Below are 15,974 nucleotides of genomic sequence, written 5' to 3' on the forward strand. Positions count from 1 at the left end.
GGAATGTATTTGATGTTAATACATGATCTTACATCCTAAAATTCAGATTCCGTTACCCCAAGATGCCCTTTGCAGACCAAAGGAATATATACCATTTGTTTATTTTACAAAGGAAGACAAAAGTTTAATTTTAAAATAATGCCTAAGGCATGATAGTACTTAGCACTAGCACTTAAGACTCAGGGGTGGGTTGATCCCGGTTCGGTACGCACAAAATTTTTGCTCCATGTGCATTTGCACAAAAATAGGTCTGTGCATGCAGAAAACGTGAAAAAAAGAAATACAATTACATTTGGGCAATGACAATTGTTCTGCGCATGCGCAGAATCGAAAATCGAGATGGCACCATAGGAGAACCGGTTCGGGGGCATGGCAGGCCTGGGTCACTGCCAATTCCAGCGACCCAGGCCACCAAACCACTACCAATTTGGCCAAACCGGGCCAAACCGGTAGGAACCCACCTCTGCTTAGACTTATATACCGCTTCACAGTGCTTTACAGCCCTCTAAGCGGTTTACAGTCAGCATATTGCCTCCAACAATCTGGGTCCTCATTTTCCCGAGCTTGGAAGGATGGAAGGCTGAGTCAATCTTGAGCCTGGTGAGATTTGAACTACCAAATTGCAGGCAGCCGGCAGGCAGCAGAAGTAACCTGCAGTACTGCACTGTAACCACCGTGCCATCGACATAAGAAGTTAGCCTTGGAAATGTCAGCACTACTAGAGGAATAACATGCCAAAGAACATTTTACAGCCTTTATTTGTAATGAAAAGATTCTACAGACATATTCTCCCCCCTCACCCCCGGATCACTGCATGCTAGGTTTCTGTCCAATAGAAAAATAAAGAGGCAGAGACCTGCCTACATGAACAAATCGCTTTACAAAATGTATAATTTACAGCGGTAAACCTATATTTACTAAAAAATAAAAACAAAGTTTAAAGAACGGATTTTAAAAGGAAACAGCTTCTTATAACTTCCAGGGTGGAAGGGTGATCCAAAATTAGACAAGGCATACTAACAGAATAAAACAAGAGTATTTTTTTTTGTTAAGAAAAAGCACCAGACTCTAAATATTGCTGTGAAAACAGTATAGTTATAGGAATTCACTCAAATGGTTCATGGGCAGGACTGCAAGCTTTCCCTTTTCTTTAATTCTGTACCTAGGTAGTATATAGAGATTCAACTTGTGTTTTTTCGGCACTAATCCCTTCTTGGAAGGTAACCATTAAGCAAAGCTATATCTGATGAGCTTTAGGTGCTGCCACAATGGAAGGGGAAGCAGTTATTAGTTGTCATAGGACTCAAGCCTTGATCAAAAGTCCACATTCAGAGCTATCACCTCACCCTTGTACATTCACTTCTCGAGATGGGCTTGTATTCTCATTGTAGCAAAAGAGAGCCAATCTTCCCAAAAATTAAAACATCCTCCCTGCAGCATGAAATAAGCTTTTAACATGGCACACTTAAAAGGCTACAGAAATGCCATGCGTCACGTAAAATGCAAGAGGAGTGGTGACCAAGTAGTAGTGAAGAGCACTTCTCTAGGGGACTAGTTTTACAACAGCTCCCAGCAGTGTGTAGTGAAAGAACAGTCAGGTAAGTTTAGGTTTGCTGGGGAAAAGCCAATCTTTGGCTGCCCCATGCCACATTCATCTGGTTTTAGAGGCAAAAGCTCAGTGAAGGAGGACTCTTGAGCAGCAGGAAATTACTTTCAGCAATACAGACGGAGGCTGGAATTCCCAGACAAACACCACTGCACAGAGTAAGAGCTCAAACGGAACCCTCCCTTTTGGCTAAACTCAAAAGCACACATGCACTAAACAGTTTTTCCAGATCATAATCCGTAAGACGACTCCCTCTGTATCAAAGCAACAAGGGCTGAGTTCGGCTCAGGTGACCCCGACGAGTATTGGTGGCCAATCTTTGCTGGGCCAAGAAGGACTGGACTGTTGGAGGATTGGACGATCGCTTTTCTGTAGCTCGTTGGTGCAGTGTTAGGCCCTGTAACAGGGGAAAAGAATTGACTTGCACTTTCAGGCATCTGGATAACAATTCTCTTAATATTCCTTTGAATTGAAGAAAATGTTAATTACATTAAATAGCCCAGGTATTTAATAATATTCAGTGCTGCTGAAAGCTAGACCTGAATCAGCATATAACTCTGTCTAAGCCCCTTACACTGCGGAAGGGCCGATTAAAGGTGTTAGGTGTTCACATGGTATCTATGTTAAATAGCAATAGCGATAATACTTAGATTTAGATACCGCTTCACAGTGCTTTGCAGCCCTCTCTAAGCAGTTCACAGAGTCAGCAGATTGCCCCCCAACAATCGTGAGTCCTCATTTTACACCAAGAAAAAATTTTCACATGCTCAAATCCCCAAGATGGAATATCATAGAAGTTCCCTTTGATTTTAAGATTGGTCTCTTGCCTCCCCCCACCCCCAAGCGTCAAAAGGATCTCTTCTTTTACATTTTTCATCAAGAGCAAACTCTGGATTGGCCGGAAAATCACTAAAAATTCTGGGATAGTAAACTGGTTATCAAAGAAAACATGAGCTTCCATCTATAGCCAGGATAAACTGCTTCTATACAGTGACTGCTTTGTGTCTGTTGCTGCTACTACCGGGGAGAGGGGGCGGTCTAGAAATTTAATATATTATTATTATTATTATTATTATTATTATTATTATTATTATTATTATTATTATTATTATTATTATTATTATTATTATTATTATTATTATTATTATTATTATTATTATTATTATTATATTATTATATTATTATTATTATTATTATTATTACTAGATACCATTCAGGCTCTTGCTGTTTCTCAAACCCAGATCAAACTCACCATATTATACCAGGCAGTGATGATGAGTTTTTCTTCTTGCTCCTGCTGAGATTTTGTCTTCTCAAAATCAGACTAATTGAATGAGAGAAAGAGAATAGAATGCAATCCCTTCCATACCAAAAAATGTCAGGGCAGCTGGGAACATTACAGATAAGCTTAAAAAAAATAAATTCTTCAAATGTTATGAAACACTTTCCCAAACCGTGTGCCCTAGACGGATGGAAACTCTTTTAACTCTCTGGTACAACCAAATGAGACTCACAGGATGAAGGGCACCAACATACCTCTCTTCCTTCAGCGACTGCAGAGGGATTCAATTCCATTAGATCTTCAATTTTAAGAAGGCTCCCTTCAAAGCAGGGTTTTCAAGCTTATTCTTTAATCAGTTAAAAAACAATGCCCCAAATCCCTGATCAAAAGGAAAATGACAGAAAATTGACTGCATCCAAATGACTTCCTTTTTGCCCTTAGTCCCTCAATTTTTTTGCAGAAGCTTAGGGTTCCAAAGGAAGATAGTTTGAAAAATCCTGCTTTAAGGCACCCCTTTGGCCCTTCAGTTTTAGTCGTTACTTTCTCTCACAATATTCTACCAAGCCCAATTCAGGAAGGAAGGAAAAACGATCCCTTGATGCCATACAAATGCTGGATGATTGGGAAAGACTATACCAAGGCAACAGAAGGATGCCTATAATACAAAGTGGGCCTCTGAAAACAACAGGTTAGGGAGGAGGGGAGGGGAAAAAGCCCATGAGAAAGAGAGAAAAAACAAAAGGACCAGCAAAGCAGACTGAGAAGGGATTATATGCTCCACATGCGCTGCTGATCACCAGTGTGTGTGAGTGTCTGTGTGTGTATGTGTGTCTGTGTCTGTGTGTGTGTTGGTGGGAGGGGAAGGAGGCAGCCCCGACATTTGTGATTGGAGATTGCCTCAAAGAATGTAGGCTTTTCAGGATGTTTTCCAAAAATCCCATCAATCAAAAACTCTGATCAACCTAAATTTATTCCTGAGCACAATTAAATTTGAGAAAGCGAATAGTCACAGTAAAAAAACTAAACCAAACCCTGATTTACCAACAGAACGTTACCTGAGTTTTCGTTAGATCCTTCCCTGCATTTTAAAAACTCTTCATCAGAACGGCTTGATCATTCCAGACAGTGCTATTTGGCCTGGTCCAACTAGTTTCTAAAGAAGTCCTTACTATGTAGTCATATATACTACTCTGTTGCTATACTAAGACATAAAAGTATAACTATCGCTGGTATTTTAACACCAGCGTAAACAATGGGTGAGATGGAAAGCGCATTTCTTCAGTTTTATTGCAGATTCCTAGTCTGCCAATTAAAAAAGAAGCAGCTTGCCAGAAAAAGCAGTTTCATGAACTGTAAAGAAGACAGAGACACAGGTCACACAGATTTGAAAGAATTAACAGCCTGGTAAGGAAACTGCAATAGAACTTTGCTAGTTTCATTAGTCACATCAGGCTCACTGCTTCAGGGAAGTTAAGGGGGCACAAAGAAATCACTGTGTGCTATACACATGCCCAGAGGGAGTCAAATGGGATGGACAAAACAACTTCATGTATGGAAAGCTCAAGTATTATACTGTCCACGACTACAAGGTGTATGGGTAATTATTACTGCAATTATTGTCCTTAATCAGGGCTGGCAACCTGAGGCCAGAAGGCACAAGCCCTCAAGTCCTTCCTTTGTGATATTTGAGGCCACCATTTACCATACTTCCAGAAAACCAGTTCTATAGCCAGCTTCCAATTTGAAGAAAAATCAGTAAAAAGTAGTGTGAACTACTTCATACCACTGAACTACATATCAGTAAGTTTGGTGTAGCTTGAAAAAATTAAAGACTCCTCCCTAACTTTCTCTCAAATCTAGGAAACAATCCCAGTAAGTCCTGGTCCCTCTGATTTTATATCATCCATCACCCCCCCCATCCAAAAATATTTAAATAGGGCCCCAGCCAAGGAAAAGTTGCTTACCCTGTCCTTAACAAAGGAAGAGGGCCTCACCTCTAGGTGGATTATTTTCTTATCTTTTTCTTGCAGCTGGTTCTTCAAAGCCTGAATCTCCAAAGGAACTACGTGAGGCTGTTGCTTGGGGTCTAGCTTCTTGATGACCTGTGGAAGAAGTGAAGCCTCTGCCATCAGAACTAGGCCTCTGAGAATGTGGACTACTAGATACTAGAAAAGCTCGGAAACAATATTCTTGATTTGAATCACCCTCATTACCAAACAGCATATTCACAAAGTTATTGGCTTGGTTCACATGTGCTAAATCATGATTAGTGCAGGTTTTGTTTTTTGTTTTTACTTAGAATCCTGATATATACTACTTCCCCAAGCTTTTTTCTAACTCACGGACGTGCAAGATCAGAGCAGCCTGAAAATAGAGCATTTTCTTACTTTTTCCTCCCTATCCCTAGCAATCATATATTTCTCCTTCTTTTATGAGTACAAGACAAATGGAGAAATCTCATTTCCCCCTCAGAAAAATGCACACAGGTAGAAGTGATAAAAACTCTCAAGTGCTTTCAAAAAACCCTCTACAGAGTAAATGGTGTGTTACTGCTCTTAGGATATTGGGGATACCACACTAAGATAATGACAGAAGAAACAGGAGAAAGGCAAACGAAGAATTAGACAATTCATAACTACTTTGTTTAACTAAAAGACAGCCTCTCATGACTTCAACAAATCTTAACTGAAATATATCTTGCTTTAAAAATAGAGATGAAGCCAGCAAGTCCACGAGATTTAATAAACCCAGTGTTTATTGTGTTTGTATGTAGCAGTGCAAGTTCAAAGACCTTGCTTACTGTGCAGGCTTTATCCATGTAGCGTTTATACCGCTCCTCCATAGCTTTCATATCTTCATCTTTTTTCTTCAATGTCTGCTGAAGTTGATCAATTTTCCTGGCAGCTGTTGGAAAAGGAGAGACACGATTATCTACAATTTCCAGTTTGGAAATTTGAGGTGAGGTAGGGAAGAAAGAAATTTTGTTCCAAATCTCAGGATCTTCAGAATCCCTGAGACCTCAGAGTCTCAGTTGAGAATATCATCCTTGTTACAGAGTACCTCATTCCACAGACAAAGATTAAGACAATCTTTTCTGTCTTTAAAACAATAGGACCAACTTTCAATCACTTACTGCTGCTGTCTATTTTGGGTTCCAGCTCATCAAGGCATTCCTTCTTCTTCTGAAGATCTGCATGAGCCTCATGCAATTTCTCTCTGGTTAGAAGATGAAACAAATGGGAGTTTGTTACACAACGGGTTTTGAGAATAACAGCCAGTCAAAGACTCTGGTTTGGAAATGTACTACAACCAATCTGACTCAAACAGTCTTGCTTGAGGCTTTAACAGGCTGACAAATACAGTCCTTCTATGTACTACAGCAAGTCTCTTAAGCTTTATGTAGAATTCTTTTCCAACCACACCTTAAAACACTGAATAGAATCACTTACAGGTGCTCTTCCAGTTTCTTCTTCAATAGGGAAGACTAAAGAGAAAAAAAAGGAAAGGAGTGCTCAGATTTGTGTTCATGCTGAGAAAGCCAATTTACCATTTTCCCCGTTGCCTATCAGAAGGAGTAGTGCTATGCTCAGTATATATAGCATCAGATGTTAAAATCTATGTACTGTACTTCCATAGCATTCAGCACTTAAAATCCTGGAAACCTGTTGTACATATATTCACTGGCGTTGAAAGTTTTACTTTGAATGGATGTTGATGAGACTAAGTGTAAGTACAGATTTGTAATCCAAACTAGAAAAGATAGGATGGAATGCTCCTGAATTCAATTATGTTACTGAAGACACAGCTGAAGAGTTCCATTCAGTTCCATAGATACTAGATCCCCTAAGGGGCAGTATAAAAGCCAACACGCAGAATTTGTAATATAACTGAGCGAATATGGTCTATCTGTTGTTCAACACAGAATCCTGTATGTATCTGAAACAGTTACTGACTGGGTAAAGGAAGTTGCTACTCCTCAGCGATATTTTATGTGTCTGTGTCTGTGTGTGTATTAATATACTGTTATCTTTTACATTATCCGTCTGTAAACTGGAATAACTAATTTATATTTATTGATCAGCACTTTTAGAATTTGTCTTTCTTTTGGAAGCCCAAGGTAGCCCTTATTGGAGTCTCCTTTCATCTTCATAATGCCATGATTGTGTAGTAAAACTAGGCTGAGTTCAAAGGAGCAAACAAGCCAAATATCTTTCTAATCCCATTCCGAACATTAAGCCATTAATAACTCTAAGCAGACTGTGTAAGTGCTTGGTATGGAACTCCAAATAACTACCGCTTGTTGAGGCACCAAAAAAACCTCTGGTAGAAGAAAAACAACAGTGCATTTTAGGAATGAAGCAAAGATTATGGGAGCAAATACGGAATATGCAAGTACTTACAATGGCCTAAGCAGGAGAGCCAGCAAGTCAGAGGGGAGAAAGAGAGGGCCATTAGTAAAGTGGTTTGGGTATGTGGGAACCCAGGCGAAAAACAGAGACCCGCCTAAGGGATCATGCTGGATTTCAAGACAAGACATGGGAAGAGGACATTAAGGATATCAACACAATATCCAGGCAAGTATCATTCTAGCTAAATAGCACTCTTTGTCCAACATGGCCACTTCAAACTATAGTTTAAATAACTTCAAAATTTTATAAGTCAGCCTTGTATATGTCACTTAACGTGGCAGTATGTAATTAGGAGAAAAAAACACACTATGCCATCCATTTAAAAAAAACACACACACATGGAAAACGCCCACAATTTTAAGATTTAGATTTCCATTTGTTCTGAAGCAACTGGCAGAGATAAACAGGAAATATACAATTGCCCCAAACTTATATTCAAAATTCAACCCAGAATTAGATGGTGGATTATGGGTCACATTTTTTTAAAGAACAGCTCCACACAGCTGGTAGGTGGATGATGCCAATCCCATTACTGCTATTTTTGTAAGGAATTCAGCACTGAAGCAGGGAGTGGATGGGGTATCAGCTTCTAAGAAACTTTTCTTGAACAGCCTTCTGCCAGGCCCACTTAGGAGGTTCTAAGCCCATTTTCAGAGAAACTCACATCTTCTGCTTTGCTTCCTTGCTCTTGCAGGGTACGCTGGAGCTCGTCCACTTGAGCCTTAAGCTCAGAGATTTGTTGTTGGCTCAGCCTAGATAGATAAATCAAGATATCACGCTCAGAAAGCCCAGTAATGTAAAAGCAGATTGTTCAAAACTATCTATTTTACATTTTAAGTTTTTGGTTCTGTGCTCACTTTCCCAGAAAAAAAGCCTTCTTGAATACATCAGGCCTTATTTCTAATAACCATGATTGCATTCCCAAAGGCAAGATAACTTTTATCAGATTCAGACGAAATCTTAAGCCATGGCTCACTTAATCATACCATATTGAATAAATCGCTTTGTACAATATAGTAGGCTCAAACCAAACAAATCATGGGAAGATGACTGAACCCCAAATGATCCGATAACTAATTCAACGTTAAACCTGAAAAAGAACTCCATCCAATTCCCAATCCTAAAAATGGCAGTTTTGTGCCAACCAGAAGATTGCCCAAGCCACTTTTATCCAGGAAGAATTTACTATCATAAAATAGTGGAGCATTCAAACTTTCATGATTCCTGGCTGTTTCTGAAACTGCTAAGATTTTATCGAGTCCTCTCCCAGCTGCAGAAAACTACCAAAGAGAGTCCTGTACAACTCTGGACTATAGTTTCTCTGCAGTCTAGTCTGCAATCATAAACATTCATATTCTTAAGTTACAAAAACACTGCTCCATTGCTTAGGAGAAATCTTTTGAAATCTTGAATTATAAGGCCTTATAATTCTCTGTAATTCCTGGCTGCATGTTCTTTTTGAGTTTGTGGTATATGGATGGGAGTGGGGTGAAGTGAAAGAAACAAATAGTCACGGCTGGTTTTCTTTTCTGAGTGACTCCAATGCAGACAGAGAAAATCGCCATTGCTATTTAAAAAGGTAAGAAGTATAAGGTAATTCACTAACATTATCTTCATACTGCATCAGGAGCAGGATGCTTGAGCTCAAGACCACCCAACCCTTATTTAAATATAAAAGCTAAAATGTTGCTCCACAGGATTGAAATCAATGAGCCAACATCAATGAGCTTCAAAACACTAACCAGGACAAAGTAACATCAAACACTATGTTAAAACTGCCAATTTGAGAAGCTTAACATACCCAATGGAAACCCCTATATCAGGGCTGTCAAACTCGTGGCCGGTGGGCCGGATGCATCACGTGCTGGCCACACCCATGCCTGGTTTAGCGGAGGGGGAAAATCACAATACGTCATATGAGGCCGCGAGTTTGGCACCCCTGCCCTACATGGCATGATGACTTCTCTTCCAATAATAAAGTATGAAAAATTATTCAATCTCTGTCCAGGATTAAATAAGAAAAATTAGATTTCCTTGCAGGAAATGAGAAACTTTCCAGCTCTCCTGCATACCTTTGCTGTGCCTCTAACTGGTTTTTACTGCGGTTTGATTCTTCCAGGAGTCCTTGCAATTCAGCCTGTTCCTGTCGGTATGATACCTCCTGAGCACATAACATCTTATTCTCGTGCTGGAGCCGTACGATGGTCTCCCTGGGAACAAAAAACCCAATTTCAGGATTACTGAAGAAGGAAGACCAGATTTATCTGGAATTCTGGCCTATGGGGGGAAAATTGTTTCAGTATAATCCTTGTTCAACTCTCGTATTCCAGATTATTAATTTCAAGGATTCACCTGCTTTCAATTCCTCATGACCTGATGACAGGCAGAAAATAAAATAGATTACTGTACTGCTTCTAAAATGCATTTAAGTGCATGAGGAATTAGCAAAAATTCACACTGTGATAGATGGACATGAATGACGACCAAGGAATGAATGACGTCCTTGGGATCAACAGGTAGCATAGATACCAACAGGTACCACTTTGTGACTGTCTTGTTTAGGGGTCATTTACAGCCATGGTGAAAAAGTAATTTTACAACCAATACTTGCATTTACAACCTTGCCAGGTCTGTAAAGGAAAGGAAACCATAGTAGGAATTTCACTTAGTGACTACTTCACTTAACAACAAAGTTGCTGGTTTCAACTGTGGTTGCTAGACAAGGACTACCTACTAGGTTGGAAAGCAAGCTAGAGAGCATCTGCTCCTCATTCACTGCACCAGGAAGAATAAATTCAATTCATCTGGCATACATCCCATTGTAAATCTTCTAGCACCGGTAATGTACCTCTGGCTGATGGAAAAAGCCATTTATAATGAATTAATAATGTTAAACCTCTAATCCTCACTAGCATCTGGAGGCGTTTCCCCTTATTTCAAAGAAAAGCTCGCCAATTTGATAGAGTTTATTTTATCCTTATTAATAATTATTATTAAAACCATCACCATCAAAAGATACCAGGATGGACTAAATAATCATTCTCTCTCACACATACACATGCACATTTTATATAATCAAAAAACAATACTTTACTTTAATTCTGCTGGCATGATTTCAGCTGCTAAATTATCCATTGGAGAAGAAATGTCTTCCAATATAGCATCTGCAATAAGGAAGGGAACAAACATTACTTATTTTTATTTTAAAAAAAAGGAGTATTGGGGAGGGGGATTGTCAATTACCAGGTAAAAATTCAACCGTATACACTTGACCAACATACACTAAAACTATATAGGGACAGTTACATGGCACAGCAATGCCAAGACTGCTCTAATGTAGGAGATAATGTTTCTCAGAATGGGCAAGGAGGAGGAAATACAAGTTGGGAAAAGGTTTACTTAAGTTTAGATGACTAAGTTGGTCATCCAATGCAACATGCAAACAACTAAATTGCCACATTTGCATGTTAGCAAAATTTGGTTATCTAGCTTGTTTTTGGTGTTTAGTGAATTCAGCCTTTTGTTTGGTTAATTTATAGCAATAGCAATAGCACAGGCTTGTATACCGCTTCACAGTGCTTTGTAGCCCTCTCTAAGTGGTTTACAGAGTCAGCATGTTGACCCCAACAATCTGGCTCCTCATTTTACCAACCTTGGAAGGATGGAAGGCTGAGTCAACCTGGTGAGATTCGAACTGCTAAATTGCAGGCAGCCAGCAGGCAGCAGAAGTAGCCTGCAGTACTGCATTCTAACCACTGTACCACCACGGCTCTTAATTGATGCTGCAATATTGTATATATCCAGAAAAAAATGATTTAATTCAGTAACCGGATCGAGCATACTTGGTCATACTTCCCTAAATGCTCCTAAATACTAATGTCATGAGATGGGGAAATCTCATTCTCAAGACACCTCCTAGCGTAAATATCCCATCTTCTTCACTGCAGATACAACAGGATGATCTCTTTGAATACTTGAGAGATGTAGTAAATAGATTACACTTCACTAAATTTACTGACTAAACAATTACCGGTTGAATCATATACGCTAAACCAACTCCCAACTCACCTGCTTGGTTTAGGAATTTCTGCTGCACCTGAGCACATCGCAGTTCCTCATTAGCCTCCCGAAGGGCCTCCCGCTCTTCGATCAGTCTCTGTGGAAATACTCTTTACATCACACTTCCCTCAAAACTACTTAAAACATCAGCCCATTAATTAGAAGCAACAGAACTAGCCTGCCAAGGCACCTCTTCCCTCCAGATTTCTCTATCCTTGCCACCCTGCCAAGGGGAGGAATACCCAGCCTGAATACCAATTCTGCATTACCTCCTTTTCTTTTACCAGCGCCTCAAACTTCTCCTTCAGATTTTTATATTCAAATTGCCACTTCTCTGCCTTCAAGGCTTCCTCTCCATGTTTGCTGTGGAGCTCTTGCACCTGAGTAGGAGAAGAAGGGAGATCTGGTTGGGGTCTCTTCTGCTTCGTCCTCGTTCTTTTCCGTTTTTTGCAGAGATCAGCCCGTTCTTCCCAATCGTGAGCATGTCTGCGTTAAATGCTTTCATATGCCAAAAATTATAGTGATCATAAAGCTGCAGTGGTGACAACTGTTCTGTCCTCAAAGCAGTAGCAAATATACAGTTAAAGGCCCAGCACAGATACAGTAATTGGTTTAGTTCTAGTCAAATGACCTCTCTGCAAAAACACACACACCATTTTCGCTTCTCAGCAGCCCTGCCATAGCAGCTTGCTGGCCTTACCAACGCAAGGCTTCCAGCTGATCAAACAGGACCATCTTCCACCATACCTGTCTTTTATGGGCTTCTAGTTGGGCACGCACAGCATTGGCCCGCCGCAGCTCTTCCTCCAGCTCACAGGTGCGCTGCATATAAACTGTGTTTCGCTCTTCTAGCAGGCGGACCTGCCGACGCAGGTCCCCCAAGTCTTCCAGTTTCTTTTTGTAAGAATCTACCATGGCCTCCAGCCGCCCCACCCTGTCTGACGAATGGCTGTAGCGCAAAAAAAAAAAAAAAAAAAAGCAGTGTAACACTTTTCACGTATTTTAATACCAAATCAGTTTCAGTTCTCATTTAACTGCCTGCTTTTTATCCCGAAAAGTAACTCTCTTGGTTATTGGAAGCATCAGTGTAAAGCAATGATACTGCTGCACAAGGTTAGTATGTACTTCAGACTGAAACAATAACAAAGGAAACAATTGTCTCGTTCATATTATTCCTAATGTTTCTATGTTCTGGCTCCCAATTTGGCTTGAATGCTGAAAGGGCACCCAACCATTGCATTATAGGCATAGGAATCAAAGTCTGAATGGATCAAAAGTTAGCATTTAACAAAAATGTACTTTATGTACAATCTCCGAAAAACCAATATCTCTATGCTGTATTTTAAGAATTAAAGGAAAACCCAAAAATGTCTATACAAGGTCATCTAAAAACCTAGCTTAAAAATGAACTTGGCTTCTAGAATTTGGAACACAAGATTTCCAACAGGTATTTTATAACATACGGTACTTTGTGCCAAGTTAAAATTTAAACATGGGAGAAGAGAGCCTAGAAAAGTATACAGCCACAATAAATGCTGGCAGAAATACCTTAACAAGTCAGCCCAACCTGGATTCTATAGAAGCAGCTTATTCCATATTCCCATATGCAATTCCTTAAAATTCAAGTTGCACCTAATCCAAACTGCTACCGTCTATTCCAGAGCTTCAAGTGCCATTGTCAGTTTGTGGGCACATGTAGGTCACAAAGCATCTGGATTTTTGTTTGCAATGTATTTCTTACACAGTTCCAAAACCCCTTTTAAATTAACAAGCTGTTTTTATTCTCCAAAATCAGAAAATTCTAGAAATATGTAGACCCCAATACGTACGTGCAGGTTTAACCTACAACCTACCCCAGAGCATGGCTTGTTTCCCAGACCGCAAATACATCTACAGAAATTACATTTTGCTGTCTTATAGCCAAGGTTTCAAAAGACTCACCGAAGTACATCCATTTCATCTTTGAGGGATTGCGCTTCCTCTGCCAGGCTAGTCAGCTCCTCGTTACGGTGTTGCAGCTCCTGCACCTCCTTCTCCAGATCTTCGCAGCGAACTCGAAAATCATCTTTACCGTTTTCCAGCCTGGCCCAAAGACACCTAGTTAAACAAACCTAGTTTCCTGGGCCCTAGTAGTTTAGGAGTGAGTACCAATTCCCCCTCCCATCCCTCCCCACAAGTACCTGCCCTACCGGAAGTTCTCCTCTTGCAGCTGTTCTATCTGTGACTGAAGTAAAAGCAACTTCTTGCCAGTGAGTCCAGCAGCATCTGTCTCCAGAGAGCACTTTTGCTCCCGAAGGGTCTTGTTCTCCAGCGCCAGTAAGTTTTTTTCCTCCATTAAAATGGAGATCTAAAGACAGGGAAGAGAGCAAATGTCAACCAACTTGGATCCACAAGGCCTCAAAGGTCTAATACTGTGACCATCGAAGTTTACAGCTGAACTCCAAAGGGATTTAAAGCCCTCAAAGTCTGAACGGTTTCAGTTCTTCCTATAAGGGCACTAGAAAACAAAGAGGCAGGCGAGGTTTGCTATTACCTCTCTGCCCAGGCTCAAAAATGGAAAAGCCAAACTTCTCCTTAGTCACACCCATACATGAAGCTATAGATAGCTACTTGCTTCTGCATTCTTGGATTGTGTGCATTGGGGAAGTCCGCAGCTGGTAATAAAACAGGATCAAAAGACAACTGTGCTATGCACAAGATCTCCTATCCCAAAAAGAACACAATCCCTCTTGCGGTACCTTCTGGGTAGACTTCCATTATTCACGCTAGAAGTTCTAGATTGTAAGCAATATAGTACAAGGCAAGCAAGAAGGGGTGTTTTCTCCTTCAGAAAATCTAGTGAAATCTTACTAAAGGTCGTATTTCCTTTGTCTAAACAAAAGCCGTAGGAAACTAGTCATTTACCTGTGGCAACAATCTTTGGCTTTTACAAAGATTAAATACTACTGACTGAAGAGGCTGCAATTGTTACTTCCCTCAACTGAAGTATGTCAAGAATCTTTAGAGGCAAGTTTGAAACTTAAAGAAATAATTGTGTGGTCAAAACTAAATTGTTATGAGGTCACAAACATCTACTCTGCCACACACACACCAGATTCCGTATGCCTCCCAAGCCAATCCCAAGCAGCTGTTAACTAGTCAGCATTTTGTACATGCTCATGCAAGGAGGTTAGGCAGGCCCACCAGGCATGGGGCTTTGCTGTTCAATTATCATAAGCAAGAGCTTGGGGAAAGGGAGGGCACTTACCTTCTGGAAAGGGACTGCATCCCCAGGGGCACTTTAGCACCTTGGAGGAGTAAAGTGGGAGGGGGTTTAAGGGAGAGAGATCAACCTATCCTTTTTCAGATCCCTCACCACCCATTACTATGCTCCATGACTGCATAATCCAAATATCTTCTCAATTACAGCAAGTGTTACAGTGTAGTTCTATAGAAGATGAATTTATTCCAGCTATTGGATGAGTGCAAGAGGTACAGGCTGTGGTCACAGACTGCCCTGGGCCATAACGTAGTTTGTTTTTATAAACCCAGTCATTCTGGATTGTACAGCAATAGCAGACATGTATACTGCTCCATAGTGCTTTGCAGCACTCTCCGGGTGATTTACAGAGTCAGCATAATGCCCTCAACAAGAAAGTTCCTAATTTTACCAACCTTGGAAGGATGGAAGGCTGAGTCAACCCTGAGCCGATCAGGATTGAACTCCTGCCTGTGGGCTGTGTTCTAACCACTGCACTACCACGGCTCTTATCGTGGTTTATGGACTGGCATTTTGAATGAAACGAGTCACATCGGCTTGTTAAGCCAACTACGGTTTAATGTGATGTATGAATTCAGTTACATAGTAACAAACCTGGGTTACAGGTCACCTGACAAAGTTACCAGACTCAGGGTAGCCTCAAAGCTTCCATGCTGGATTTGCTCTCTATATGGAGAGTGGAGAAAGAGAACAGCTGAACACTAAGAGGGAAGGGTAGGAGGAGGGACACACCATCACACTGCAGCCACACCCAGTTGGTTCCATGCAGCTTAGCAAGCCACACGATTAACAAAACATTTGCACCTCAACCCAAGATGTAGGATCATAGCTGGGGCTTGGGGGTGGGGAGAGACATTTTACTTTCTCCAAGGCAGAACCAATCACTCAAGTCCCAGAGCAGGGTTGTTGTTGTTTTTTTGCCAAAACTCATGTTTAGGGATATATTAATCAAAACTTTTCCAAACCATCAGTAACCATTCCCACAATGCACCAAGTATGAACAAGGTCTGCTAAATAAGCATACCCTGCAAGCCCTCGAGAGTTTCTGTCAGACTGAGAACTACTCAACTTACAAAAGATCAATGGCACTTCACTGTAAGCACCTGATGCACATACTGGAATTATATCTGGAAAGCAAAAGTAGAAATGTAAGTTTTATCTAATAACATCCCTGGCCTTCAAAAGGAACCCACCTGATGCTCCAAGTCATGATAATGTTGGCGCATGTCATCTGTCTCCTCCAGGTCATCACTGAGGAAGTAATACTTTCGCGACTGCAAATCAAGGCAGAGGAATGATTCAGGGAAGAACTGCGTGATCATAAACACACTCAAGTAACTCAGTCCAATGCATGTGTTG

General features: G+C 40.6%; 1 protein-coding gene across 3 annotated transcripts in view; it reads right to left on the reverse strand.

Annotated features, from left to right (window-relative positions):
* Window positions 1-740: 740 nt before the first annotated feature.
* The window catches only part of HOOK2 (hook microtubule tethering protein 2), a 30,111-nt gene continuing 14,877 nt past the window's right edge, over window positions 741-15,974 (reverse strand). For 2 of the 3 annotated variants that reach the window (XM_081939798.1, XM_081939800.1), the window contains exons 8-22: window positions 15,809-15,889; window positions 13,546-13,703; window positions 13,298-13,438; window positions 12,104-12,305; window positions 11,626-11,736; window positions 11,366-11,453; window positions 10,392-10,461; window positions 9,370-9,507; window positions 7,962-8,049; window positions 6,338-6,372; window positions 6,022-6,104; window positions 5,689-5,792; window positions 4,853-4,990; window positions 2,859-2,930; window positions 741-2,003 (exon numbers count right to left, since the gene is read on the reverse strand). In XM_081939798.1, coding sequence (XP_081795924.1) covers window positions 1,866-2,003; window positions 2,859-2,930; window positions 4,853-4,990; window positions 5,689-5,792; window positions 6,022-6,104; window positions 6,338-6,372; window positions 7,962-8,049; window positions 9,370-9,507; window positions 10,392-10,461; window positions 11,366-11,453; window positions 11,626-11,736; window positions 12,104-12,305; window positions 13,298-13,438; window positions 13,546-13,703; window positions 15,809-15,889 — 1,647 coding nt within the window. In that variant the 3' untranslated portion in view covers window positions 741-1,865. The remainder of the gene's footprint in view (window positions 2,004-2,858; window positions 2,931-4,852; window positions 4,991-5,688; window positions 5,793-6,021; window positions 6,105-6,337; window positions 6,373-7,961; window positions 8,050-9,369; window positions 9,508-10,391; window positions 10,462-11,365; window positions 11,454-11,625; window positions 11,737-12,103; window positions 12,306-13,297; window positions 13,439-13,545; window positions 13,704-15,808; window positions 15,890-15,974) is intronic. The other variant, XM_081939799.1, reaches the window with a different exon arrangement.

Source organism: Natrix helvetica (assembly GCF_964273705.1).
Source record: "Natrix helvetica genome assembly, chromosome: 1".
NCBI lineage: Eukaryota > Metazoa > Chordata > Lepidosauria > Squamata > Natricidae > Natrix > Natrix helvetica.